This window comes from Strigops habroptila, chromosome 5, assembly GCF_004027225.2.
Source record: "Strigops habroptila isolate Jane chromosome 5, bStrHab1.2.pri, whole genome shotgun sequence".
Classification (NCBI taxonomy): Eukaryota; Metazoa; Chordata; class Aves; order Psittaciformes; family Psittacidae; genus Strigops; species Strigops habroptila.
In genome coordinates, this window is record NC_044281.2 from 11,516,551 (window position 1) to 11,530,076 (window position 13,526).

Genomic DNA, 13,526 nt, shown 5'->3' on the forward strand with positions numbered 1-13,526 from the left:
TTTCTGCCATGGTTTATTCTGCAGAGGGAGTACAGCCTGTGCAATCATACTGGCACTTGGGCATCATGAGGAGGGTGGCCATGGCAGCATTCACAGCAAGCTATGGTTTTCCTACTAGCAGGACCATGGGTGAGGACCTTGAAGCTGGGTCAGGTATCTCTTCACTAGCTCTCAGGTGTAGGTGTGACTGCACCTACCCCTGTGCTAATGAATGGAGCAGCTTCTAAATCCTGTTTCAACTAGGGACAGTGGGAAGTAGCTCCAGTGTCTGTGTTTTGGGAGGATGTTGTAGCAGTGTCCTCTGTACTCACTGTGGAGCTGTCATATCTCTAACCAGCAAAAGAGATGAACATTAACGTTATGCTGAGATGCGCAGATATTGCAGTGCTCATTTTCCTGTTCCCTGGGGCCATAGCAGCCTTTATGTCAGGGGAATGCTGTAACTCTCGGTGAGCTTGCACAGTGTTTGATAACAGTATTTTAGAGTCCTCCTGGTCACAGTGCTCAGAGCTGTCAGGAATATGCTGAGACACCAGATCTTTGGTTTTCCCAGCTCTTGATATTGGATTTTCTTCATTTTTCTTCTACTGCAGGTTCAGGCTGGTTACATGCCTTGTGCATTTGTAATGCCTTTGCTGCATGTCTGTATACAGAGCGGATGGAGCATGGCTTCCCATCTGTCCTTCTATAGGGTGTCTGGCTTTTTTCTCCAGATGTAGCTCTCTCTACTGCGATCCAGGTCTTGGTCAGTACAAGGCCTGATCGCTGCAGTCATCTTTGTAACTTTGAAATCAATGCAGAAGTTTTAAGCAGATATAAATGAGGGAAATACATGTTGCCTGAACTTCACCAGTTGCTCTTGGTGCTGGCTTGTCTTCAGGTTGGATTTAAGGCACGCATTTCATCTATTGCATTTAAGTAGCTTGGGACTTTCCAACCTGAGAGACTCCTTTGCTGTGCCATGTAGTAAGAGTGGTGATCAGCTCAAATACTCAAAATGGGTACTTAATAAGGACCCCTGGTTTGGTTACTTGCCTCTCCTCCCTGGTCTCAAGCAGCACTATCTGCTGGGCTCTGGTACAGGCTCCTCAGTACAGCTTGCTTATCTGCAGAAGCGGGCTGACAGGAGCAGTGGTCTGCTTTGCGTGGAGGGAGAGGCTCTGTAAGGCAGGTCTGTGATTGCTGTAGGGTTAGTTGCTGTAAGTATACATGTGTCTTAATTTGAGTGCTGCAGCCAAGATCTCATTTCCCCATGGCTTGCTGCTGCTTCTGCTTGAAGACAGAAAGTGTCTTTCTGTCTTTCTTAGGTTTATATTCCCTAGAGTACAGGGATAAATTCAATCCATGTTCAAGGTACCCTCGGAGATTCATAAGCGTTACAGCCTGCAGGCAACCAAGTACTTCGAAATAACAGAGCATTTGGGAGTAGCGGTGGTTGGAGATGTTACGTCTGATGGGCTGTCAGTCCCTTCCAAATTTAAAGCCTTCTCTCAACTGGAAGTAGATCTGGCACTTGGGCTGTCATAAGTGAAGGTTTTGTTCCACAGGAAGAATTAAGAGGATTCATGAGAAATCTTCTGCATTGGTGGGGTCTTCCATAGGGTTATGTTGAGGTGCTGCGTGTATGTGTTGAAATGTCATTCAGGAATTTATTTCTCACTGTAGATGGTACTTAATAATAATAATAGTATTGCTTAATAATAAAATAATAATAGGTTGCTTAACAATAAAGGGATAGGCACTTGCACCTTTATTTAAGGTCTGTTCTAGTAGAAACCAGTTAGACGATGAACTGTAAAGAGAAAACATCAGGAACAATAATGGCAGAAGGAGCTGCGAAGTGGTAGCCTCATGACAGGCTTTCATGTTCTTGTGCTCTTGGAAGCTACTTCACTTTGCCTTCATAGCCCTAATTATAAAACCAAGTAGAAGCAGTAACTTCAGTTCTGTACCATGCCAGAAAATAAACCCTTCTTGCGTTGCGTGGTTTCCATTTCTGAAGTGTTTCCAGATGGAGTCTTCATGTGCTGCCGCTTTTTATTTTTGCTCTTATTTGTCATTTGAACAACAAAGGTAAATTTTCTTCAAGGTAAAATTGAATAAATTTGGCAATCCTAGTGATTAAAAAAAAAGAAAAGGAAAAAAAGCAAACACACATCAAAGCATTCCTTGAACAGCAAATCATTTTGGTTCAGATGTTTTTCTCAAAGATCTCCCCCAGACATTCTTATCTGTCTCTCTCCAGCCTTACGCTCCAGTATTTGAAAGGGATTTTTAGTACTGGAAGGAAAGAGGAAAGCAGACAAGCCATTATAATCTTGCCTCCTCTTGAACTTCTCCAGCGGAGATTATGCAGCATCCCAGAATAGTTAAGCTATTGTCTTCACTCTGTTTTCCTGCCCTTGGGGTCTCCATTTTGTGGGGTGACATTTTGATGAGAAGCTGACTGTAAAATCATTATTATGGGTCTTGGTGACAGTCCCCTGCCCATACCTGATGTCTGGGAAATCCTGGGGAATTGATAAAAGCCCACTGTAAATGCTGATATTACTATTCCCCAGGAAGCTTTTCTTCCCTTATGTCTGAGATTCCTTAGTCACTGCTTTCTCGTGAATGACAATAGTACTTAGGCTTGTGCGTGAAGCTTGAGCTTGATTTAAACTGCTAGTTAGTAACAACTAACTGGATATGCAGACATGCCAGCGTGACTATTTTGGTATTTGGAAAACTGCTGGACACTGTGTTCTGAAGTTATTTCTCATGTATCTATCCATGTTGTATTTTTGGCTGCCTTAAATTTTCTGTTTATTCCATTACATGTTTATCTCAGGTTTTTAAGAGCGCATGTGTTAAATTTTGGTTCCGGTCTTTATTCCACATGTGCTCAAATCCCTGAATTAGCAGGAATTTTGCCTTGAAGAAGATACCGAGGTTGATCCCATGCCATTAACATCTGCTCTCACAATCTGTTGACTGTGTGGTTAGCACAAGTGTGACTGCCAGCATCTCTGTGGCTGCCTGCACCAGCGATGAGGTTCAGCCCCTGTGCAAAGGTAGCTGCTTTGTGCCATGGGTTGTCAGCCTGGATGAATTTTGAGTGGGTAACCTTTTCTTTGTTGTCCTGTGAGTTGTCACAGTGGATATCTGATACTTATACCCTGCAGGCCTTGCCAAGACAGATTAGAGGAAGTTCAGCTCATTAATTTGTTGTGATAGCAGAGGCTGTGAGAACCAATAAAATCTGCAAAATGTGCAGTCCTGGGATGCTCTCTGAGGATGGCGAAGAACACTGCTTTGATTCACAGAAGAAGGTTGTGTGCTAATAATGAATACCAGCTTCCAATGATCGTTGCTACCTGTAGTAGTCATGTGCTGTCACTGGGGGTTCAAGCTTTGAACCACATCTCTGATCAGATGGACTAAGTGCATGAGATCTGGTTGTAGCTCTGGCCCCAGCATTGGCTTTCTGTGTTCTCTTGGATAGTTTACATAAACCTTCCCTGCTCTGATTTAATTTGTTATAGAAAAATTGCACCATCATTTGTCAACCTGCTACATGGTGCTTTGAGTGCCACTAGTGATTCACTAAATTCGTTATTTAACATTTAAAGGGGCATTTTCCCTCCACGATTCTGTAAAGCTCTAAGATTTTCAGGGACTGGGATTCTGTTTGTGTATAACTGAAATATTTAGAAGCATCCCAAAAAACCTCACCCTCTAGAGCTGATCATTTTCTTTTGGAAAAAAATCTCAGGTAATTGTTGGCCAATTAAGTGGATTATCTGGAGTTTCCAGAGCAGATAGCTTTTAGGATGTACCGTTTATTACAATCTATTTATGAGGACAGACTAAGCTGCCTGTTATTGATTTCTTAGTGCTAGGTTCATGGGAAATGGCAAAGATCAGAATGAAGCTTCTCTTTTAGCAACGGTGGTGCTCACTGTTGAAAATGTGAATTGGTTTTGGGGAAATGGCTTTTAGCTGCACTTAACAAGTTTAGCTCTCAGCATCATTACTGAATTTTGCATCCTTTCACAGAAGCCCTGCAGCTCTTGAAGGGCTTTTGGTGTCTTTGCATAGGTGGTGCTTTTTGCCCTTCTCCTCCTTAGTAGAATCCTGGAAGACTGTCAATGCTTTAGAGGCCCTTTAGGTAACTGTTTCAGCCAAATAATAATTCCTGATCTTGACCTCTGTGTGCAGGGTTGCTATACAGCTCTTATTACTGCCCTGTTTCTTAACTTCAGATCAACAATTTCTGTCCTATAGTTTTGACAAAGGGGGTGGGATGAGGTGGAGAACGTGTTTATTCATATTTTTTTAATCCCACGTATTTATTTCTGTTAGCTCTTTGATTTAAACAGCAGAAGATGGAGTGGTCAAAGGTCAGGATGGATGGGGTGGAGTTTTCCCACAACTGCTGATGGCTTACTGATCCCACTGTTTACACATCCAGTCCCTCTGACGAGGATGATGTGTTCAACAGGAGAGCTTCTCCTATTTTGGGATCATGCTTAGACTGGAGCTCTGAATCCCTCCTTTAGCAACGTTTAGAAAATGTTAGGGTGCAGTCAGGCCAGCACTCAGATATGTCTCCTTGGTGTTAACTGATTTCAGGACAGCTGTGTGTACACTGAAAGCTAGGCACGTGTTGAAGTGGTCTTGTGGTTAAGGTCTCGAGGTATTTTTACATAATGGCTATTATGCAGGCTCAGAAGCAGGAGATGGAGTCAGCCAGTTACAGCACCTTATAGGGGTGTCCAGAGAACTGAGGAAAACCATGGGCTGTGTCACTGTGAAAGAAGTGTCTTGCCTTGGAAAGCACAGGCTTTCCCATATAAGTAGGGATTTTCTTCTTGTACATGTACATTGCATGCAAACTGGTTGTGTTCGTTTCCAATAGCAGTGTTTGGTATAGAGCTAGGGTATCACTGGTGGAGAAGGTCTTAGGGTGGAAAATCTCCAAGTTAGTTGCTTGTTTTCACACTGTTGTAGATTTTTTTGGCAAACATCATCCTTCTTTCCTTGTCACAATAAATTTAATGTCATCACTACAAGTGACTGAGGATAAAGGGCAGTCCTAGGCCACTTACTGTGTGGTAAGATCAATTTTGATGGACCTAGCATCCTGGAGAAAGGTGGACTTTCTGCCTCCAAGACTCAGGGGTACATCTCATTGTGCTTTCTGATTGCTTTAGCTAATGAAAGGAGGAACAAGTGCTGTTGTGTGAGTGAATACTGTAGAGAGGGTTTTGAATTTATGTGAATGTTTTTGATAGGTAGCACAAGAGAGCAAGTTTGCTATTTATTCACGTAAGATGTTGGCAGCTTTTAGTTTGCTAGGTGGCTGTACTTTTTCCTCTTCTTGGTATCCACTGAAAGGTAAAATGGAGCAGGAATTTAGCCACGGGAGACACTGCAGCACAGAAGTATTCTTAGCTGCATGTCTTTTCTTCAGGCAACAATGTGTCACAATTGGATTAAAGTAGAGACTTAAAGAAGGACAACAGCTAAACTAAAATTAGCAACCTAAGTCTGTAGGCTCCGTTGAACTAAGCTCAGCATAAGATCAGTGGGGAGGCAAAGTGTATTTAAATAATCTTCTTCAGACTCTTATGTGAGTGGACCCCAGTGGAGGGAGAACACTTCTTCAGGAAAACACTCCTCTGCTCCCCAGGGTGATAGCTTGGACCTGGAGGTGTGTGGCGTGGCTTAACCATGGTGTCAGGATCTGGAGATGCTTGTTCAAGCAAGGTAGAACATGGTAGAACAAAGGCGAGTGTCTGGGTTGTCAGGCTGGTAAGACGGCATTTGAGCTTACAGAAACACATTTTGAGTTTTTGTAACACTAGAATAAACAACTTATTGATACTTATGAATGAAAACTGTCACGTTAAATCTAAATTAGCAGTTCTCAGTTTGAAAGACTGAGTATGTTTCTATTCTGTAGAGACCAAGAGGGGAATAGCTGATGCAGTTATAAGCTCAGTTAGCAATTGCAGATTTGCAGGGTTTGTGTGTATTATACAGTAGATTGGGGAGATTGTTAGTTAAATAATCCTATTAATGTCAGTAATACTCAAATCTTGTTAGTTTTAGGCAATTAGTCCATGGATTAGACTTCTATTAAATTGATTAAAAGATGCAGGGAAGTCCTACTTAGAGATGAAGAACTGCTGTTGTACAATTTCAATGTTCTTTACATAACACCGAGTATGAAACCACAAGTATCCATCAAAAATAAAAGCAAGGAAAGAGGACATAGAGGATAATCTAATTCCATCCAAAATCCCTGAGAGGTTAAGACTGAATGTTAAAAGGCAACTTTTGTTGATCCTCCACAAGGTTTTTCCTACCTTAGTACCCCCAAAATAACTGATTAATTCTGTGGCTTATTTTAACCAAAAAGCGCAGGTATCTCAGATCTAAAAATAAACGGCTTTTATTTTTCTGCAGAAAACAAATAGTCGCAAAGCAATTCCCACTTCTCTAGCAAAGACAAAAAGGGGTAGACATGTAGCTAAATCAGTTATGGTGCTCTGATGAGCTTTCCAGGTCTGGCCCTGAGGAACCACTCACTGTGAAGCGATGAATCATTGCAGATTCAAAGGTCATTAGTACAGCTTCCTATATGAAAAAAATAATCTTAATAAATCATCAATCTTAAATCCAAATATTGCCCCTATAAACCTAAAGAAATAAGAAAGAAAAGGCTTTCTTAGAACCTACAGGGTGACCAGCTGCATTCGTTTGTATTCATTAGCATCTGTTGCTTGAAGATTTTCATGGCCATAGCTGTGTATTAGAACACAGTATCTTAATGTAGGAACAGAATATTTTTGCAGAAAATGAGTTTAAAAAGTAGCTGACCAGAGGCACTCGCTTCATTGACTTTCTTCCTATTTTTTTAAGACCAATTCTCATAATAAGTACTACAGTGAATGGCTAGAGTAATTATTCTTGTCAGTAGAAGTCTCTGTATCAGTTTAATGGGAAATCTTTAGCATAAGAAGCTTAGAAGTGTATTTCGTTTCCAGCAGATCCTATGTCTGTAAACCCATTTGTTGAGGGGCTGGGGTTTTGGAAACACTTTATATGTTATTGAATGAAACGAGTGAATGACAATAGCAAATTTGGAGGAACATTTATACTAATTTGCTGAAAGTATCTATACAAATACGCAAACAAGCACCAAGACTCGTATTCTGTGTCTGGAAGAGCTACACAGGGTCCTGCTCAAATACAGACAGTGCAGAGTGGGCACTGCTAGACCAGGGGTTGCATTTAGGATTTACAGGGGAGTATGACTTGAGGAAGGATGAATAACACAGCACATGAATGGGAGCTGCAGGGAATCAGCTCCTGGGGCAGTGGAGGGTAGTCCAAGCTGCAAAGAGTTTGGGAATCAGGGGTTTTGGTGTCTCAAATGAGGTCCCAAGGGGCTGTAGGGAAGCTGGTCCCTGGTGCACATCTCATGGCTGGGCCCGAGGGCAGCAGGGTGGGGGGATGTATGCCTAAACCAGACATTTCCTCACCATGGGACTCCTCTTCTACAGAAAATCCAGGCAGCAAAAGTTCCTCCAACAGCAGAAGGCAGAGAACTGGGAAAGTATTGCTGGTGGCTAGGGAAATAGGAGGGAAAGCAATTTTAACAAGTGTTCCACTATTAATTACAGCCTTGAATGATGTTTTAAAAATATTTTTGATAGCTGTTGGATAATTTATATACTAAGGGAGTAGATGAAAATCGTGCAAAGAAAAAAGAATGATGTGCAATTTATAATTATTGTGAAATGTTTTGAATTGATAATATGTGGGAAAAGATTTAGATTTAGTTGCTGCGCTAAAATTACAGAAAGCTTTGCAGGCAGCTGGGTTTACATCCAGCAGGAAGAAGGTAGTTGGTACTGAAAAGATAGTCACGTGTCTGGCCAAGTATTTTCTGAAGAGAAGTTGACATACATGACCTAAAGAAAGCTTTGGGTTTCTTGCCTGGTTGTCCATTTTCCTACAGTGCTTTCTGGTTCTAGTACACAGAAATTACCAGAATAACTACTTTTCAAAGCAAATGGGGAGGCAAGAGATTGTAAAGTAGGTTAGGGCTGAGCAGAGCGGTAGTTGGAGCTCCCACAGGAGCAGCTATGACAGCCATGCAGTTGTACATGCAGCAGATATGGGCTTCTCAACCTAGTGAGAATGTCCTTTGCCAAAGGACACTGCAACACACAAATAAGAAAGCCCAAATTCTCCTGGGTGTGTATCTCAGAGGTCTGACTCATGACTGTTGTTTGGTTTTGTTTTAGTTTTGCTTGAGGTGTCCAAGGTTGCAGAAAACAGGCAGAATTGAGGCAGGACGCTCATCTGCTGAGCACCAAGCTGTCACGTATGCCCTTGGGCATGCTGACCCATCCCAGGCTCTCCTTCCAGCATTGCTTACGAGACTTCTTTCCCTTCTCCTCCCATGTAGGCTGACTCTTTTCTCATGCCTTTTTATCCCAAAGTTCCTCCTTTATTCTCTATCTCTTAAATCCTAGTGAGATCCTCTCCACCTGTGCTGGAGCTTCCCATGAAACCCCTCTTCCATATATATCTGCTTTGAAAATGTACATGACACAACTGGATAGCACCTCGTCACAGCTGGAGCGAGTTGCTGAAATCTGGAAGGCAGTTTAATAGCTGCAAATGTCACTCATGAAAACTTGGTATCCCTAATGCTGCAATCAGTCAAGTCGCTGTATATCTCAGTGTATTTTATAGCTCAGTAGGGAACTGAATTGTGGGAAGGGATAATATGTTTTGTTTTGAGGTTCAGAAGAACATGAATTATCTTTACATAAACATATCTGCTCTATTATTTATGTGCTTGTGGGATGGCCAAAGAAAACTTACTTTTTTTTTTTTTTTTTAATGTAATTATTCCACAGGATCCTTCAAACCAAAAATGTGGAAGAAAGAAAACTGTGTCCTTCAGCAGCATGCCATCAGAGAAGAAAATAAGCAGTGCTAGTGACTGTATCAGCTTCATGCAGGCTGGGTGTGAATTGAAGAAAGTTCGTCCAAATTCCCGGATTTATAACCGTTTTTTTACTCTGGATCCTGACCTGCAGGCTCTGCGTTGGGAGCCTTCCAAGAAGGACCTTGAGAAAGCCAAGCTTGATATTTCTGCTATAAAAGAAATCAGACTAGGGAAGAACACAGAAACGTTCAGAAATAATGGGCTTGCAGACCAGATTTCTGAGGACTGTGCGCTGTCAATAATTCATGGTGAGAACTACGAGTCCCTTGACTTGGTTGCCAATTCAGCTGATGTGGCCAATATTTGGGTATCAGGATTAAGGTACTTGGTTTCTCGTAGCAAACAACCCCTGGATTTGATGGAAGGCAGCCATAACACCCCACGGTTTGCCTGGCTAAAAACTGTATTTGAAGCAGCAGATGTTGATGGTAACGGCATAATGCTAGAAGATACATCTGTGGAGCTAATAAAGAAGCTCAACCCCACCTTAAAGGAATCAAAGATTAGATTAAAATTTAAGGAAATCCAGAAGAGCAAAGAGAAACTGACAACACGAGTAACAAAAGAAGAATTTTGTGAAGCATTCAGTGAACTTTGCACAAGACCTGAAGTTTATTTCTTGCTTGTGCAGATATCTAAAAACAAAGAGTATCTAGATGCCAATGACCTCATGCTGTTTTTAGAGGCTGAGCAAGGAGTGACCCACATAACAGAAGAAATGTGTCTGGATATCATACGCAGGTACGAGCTTTCTCAAGAAGGGCGGTTGAAAGGTTTTCTTGCAATTGATGGATTTACTCAATACTTGTTGTCCCCAGAATGTGATATTTTTGACCCAGAGCACAAAAAAATTGTCCAAGACATGACACAGCCTTTATCACATTACTACATCAATGCATCCCACAATACATATCTAATAGAAGACCAGCTCAGAGGGCCAGCTGATATCAATGGGTATGTCAGAGCTTTAAAGATGAGTTGTCGGAGTATTGAACTAGACGTCTGTGATGGCCCAGATAATGAACCCATTATTTGTAATCGTAACAACATGACATCCCCGCTTGCCTTTCGAAATGTTATTGAGGTAATAAATAAATTGGCCTTCTTTGCTTCAGAATACCCCCTTATCCTCTGCTTGGGGAACCACTGCTCAGTACAACAGCAGAAGGTTATGGTACAACACATGAGAAGGATCTTTGGAAACAAGCTATACACAGAGGCACCTTTATCCTCAGAAGCCTACCTCCCATCGCCTGAGAAATTGAAAATGAAGATCATTGTGAAGGGGAAGAAGCTGCCCTGTGACCAGGATATATTAGAAGGAGAAGTCACGGATGAAGATGAAGAGGCTGAAATATCCCGGAGACTGTCGGAGAACTTCTCAAGGGAACCAAAGCTGATCTGGCTGTGCAGGGAATTGTCCGACTTGGTATCCCTATGCAAATCTGTCCAATACAAGGACTTTGAGACATCCATGAAAGCTCAAAATTATTGGGAAATGTGCTCCTTCAGTGAGGCAGAAGCCAGTCGAATTGCAAATGAATACCCTGAAGATTTTGTCAACTACAACAAAAAGTTTCTGTCGAGGGTGTACCCAAGTGCTATGAGGATAGACTCCAGTAACTTAAATCCTCAAGATTTTTGGAACTGTGGTTGCCAGATAGTGGCCATGAACTATCAGACCCCGGGGCCCATGATGGACCTACACACTGGCTGGTTTCTACAGAACGGGGGATGCGGGTATGTTCTCAGGCCTTCAGTGATGCGTGATGAAGTGTCTTACTTCAGCGCTAATACCAAGGGCATTGTCCCGGGGGTTTCTCCCCAAGTCCTACATGTCAAAATAATAAGTGGTCAGAACTTTCCAAAGCCCAAGGGTGCATGTGCAAAAGGGGATGTCATAGACCCCTATGTCTGCATAGAAATACATGGGATTCCTGCAGACTGCACCGAACAAAGAACTAAAACTGTGCAGCAAAACAGTGATAACCCCATTTTTGATGAAAGCTTTGAGTTCCAGATCAATCTACCTGAGCTGGCCATGATCCGTTTTGTTGTTTTGGATGATGATTACATTGGGGATGAGTTCATAGGGCAATACACCATCCCGCTGGAGTGCTTACAGCCTGGATACAGGCACATACCGCTGCGGTCTTTTGTTGGTGATATCATGGAGCACGTTACCCTCTTTGTTCACATTGCAATAACCAACCGAAGTGGAGGTGGGAAGGCCCAAAAGCGCAGCCTCTCGGTGAGGATAGGAAAGAAAGCAAGGGAGTACACCATGCTGAGGAACACCGGTCTCAAGACTATCGATGACATCTTTAAGCTGGCAGTGCATCCGCTACGAGAAGCTACTGACCTGAGAGAAAATATGCAGGTATGACACTCCTGTCAAGTGTGTTGGTGTGTCCTGAAAGTGGGAGGGAACGTCCTGATCTGAGCTGCTGGTCGGGCAAATGTGCTGAAGCTGGTAGGAGCCAGTGAAGCTTCAGGCTGCATGGCTGTTGTCAACCTTTAGCTGGATATTGGAAGGCTGATAGTTACAGGCACTAACTAGCAAGCGAATGTGGTATTAGGCAGAAATGTTTTAAAAATCACTGTGCCCTCTCCGAACGCATGCTTTACTCGTTGTTTCTGTCTGAGAAGGCAGAACTGAGGGTATGTTTGTGTCCCCAGGCCTCACATCTCACAAACTTCATTTCCTCATTTGGAACAAGTCAGCAAGCTTTTGTTTTGCTAACTGAGCGAGGGTTATGCTCTTCATTTTCTTTGTTCGGGTGAGCGTACCACACAGTGGGTATGTCATTGAAGTCTTGTCTACACCAGAAAACCCACTGTGCAAAGAGCAGCACATTTCCCCTGAGCGTGTGTTGCCACCATTTGCCCAAGGGTACGTTCAGTGTAGGCACTGAATGCCACTTGGACTGAAGCTTCCTCCCTGCTAAATAGCGGTGTTGTCTTGGCTGGCTGAGTGCCTCTTGGCTCAGGGGGTCTCCTGGCAGCGTGGCCATGCTGCTCTGAGAGCAGCCAGAGCTCACTGCGGCTGGTGGGGCCCAGGTACACAGCACCATCACAACTGCCCGCGCTGGACCTTCCTGGTTGGCAGGAGGTGAAGTGGCAGGGAGGCCAAACAAGAACCAGCCCGTCTGGTGCTCTCCTTCTCTGCTGGTTGCTTAAGGGACAGCTCAATTCAGAGGTCCAAGCGCTGCCTAGAAACAAAACTGAGCAGCATTAAACAATGAGTTTTCTTTAACAGCTGAAATCAGCCATAACTATCTCCTTGGTAAAGAGACAGAAACAATTCATTTTTCTCTCTTGAAAACAGGAGAAAAATGCATAGCGCTTCATTGACCCTGCTCTGCTGGACAGAGTCTAAAGCAAATGAAATGTTGGCAGCTGGAAGTGTACAAAATGACATAAGTTTTAAATCACTCCCAAAGGAATAGTCTAAGCATATTTTTAAGAATGGGAAACTCTTCCCAGCCTTTCCTTTCCTGCAGGCCTTGAAAAGTAACTAGTTTAAACTGCTGACTCCACCTTCTGTCTAGGTCAGGAACTATATGTGAACTATGTAAAAGAAAATACTCAGAATCTGACTCAGAAACAGCATTAACGTGCCTTCCAAGCAAAATTTCAGTACAGGATCTTGTTTTGGAGAATGCTTTGTAAACACGCAGTCATTAGTTTTAATTGCATGCTAATGTATTTGATTAATGAGAAAAAGCCTCTTTTAATTAGCTGGGCATTTTCTGATGACAGTTTTTTCAGCAAGGTGGGGTGGGGGGAACATTTACAAGGTATGGGTTGTTAAAATACTCTCTAAATTAGATTTTGTGCATCTTGGTCACTTTTTGTGCAAGACAGGAAGCTAAATGATGGGAGCATGTCAGCTGTACATCCACTGACTTGATAAATAAATAAACCCTGGCATGTTAGTTTGGGTTGACCTGTATATCCAGTATTGATTCTGTTACATGTGACCTGTGAAGAGGAAAGAGCGTTTGGTTGGGTTTTTTTTTTATGATGTGGTAATGCAAGGCTGAAAACAAAGTGTTTTTTTCCTGCTTGCCTTTCCCATGGGAAATACCAGGTCTGTCGAACTTCTTCTTGCTAGAAGATGATAATGATGGGAGAACGAGGTGATTACAGCATCAAAAGCAATTTGAATGCTGTAGAGAACAGAAATAGCATTTTAAGCTGATAGTTTAATATGCTGGGGACCAGAGCTTGTCCCTGTTGGGGCTGGATTTGCAATGCAAAGTAGCTGCAGAGCTGGCAAGTGGGATACCTGGGCCTGGATGAAAGCTGGAGCTGGCACTAGGCTTGAGGAGCCGAGAATGGGCCTGGCGGGGAGCTCCTGTGTGCAATGGCACCCCATGGGGTGCCCAGGGACGGCGGGCAGCAGGGTAGCACTGCTCCACATCAGGGGTGAGAAGCAGGCAGGAGCTGACGAGGTGCTGGCAGGCAGGGGGGACAGAGTGGCAAGCGTCAACATGCACTCAAGTGTTTT

At 43.0% G+C, this 13,526-nt stretch overlaps 1 protein-coding gene across 1 annotated transcript in view; it reads left to right on the forward strand.

Annotated features, from left to right (window-relative positions):
• Nucleotides 1-13,526, forward strand: part of PLCL1 (phospholipase C like 1 (inactive)) — a 210,911-nt gene that overhangs the window by 159,109 nt on the left and 38,276 nt on the right. The window contains exon 2 of the mRNA XM_030488131.1: nucleotides 8,922-11,393. Coding sequence (XP_030343991.1) covers nucleotides 8,922-11,393 — 2,472 coding nt within the window. The remainder of the gene's footprint in view (nucleotides 1-8,921; nucleotides 11,394-13,526) is intronic.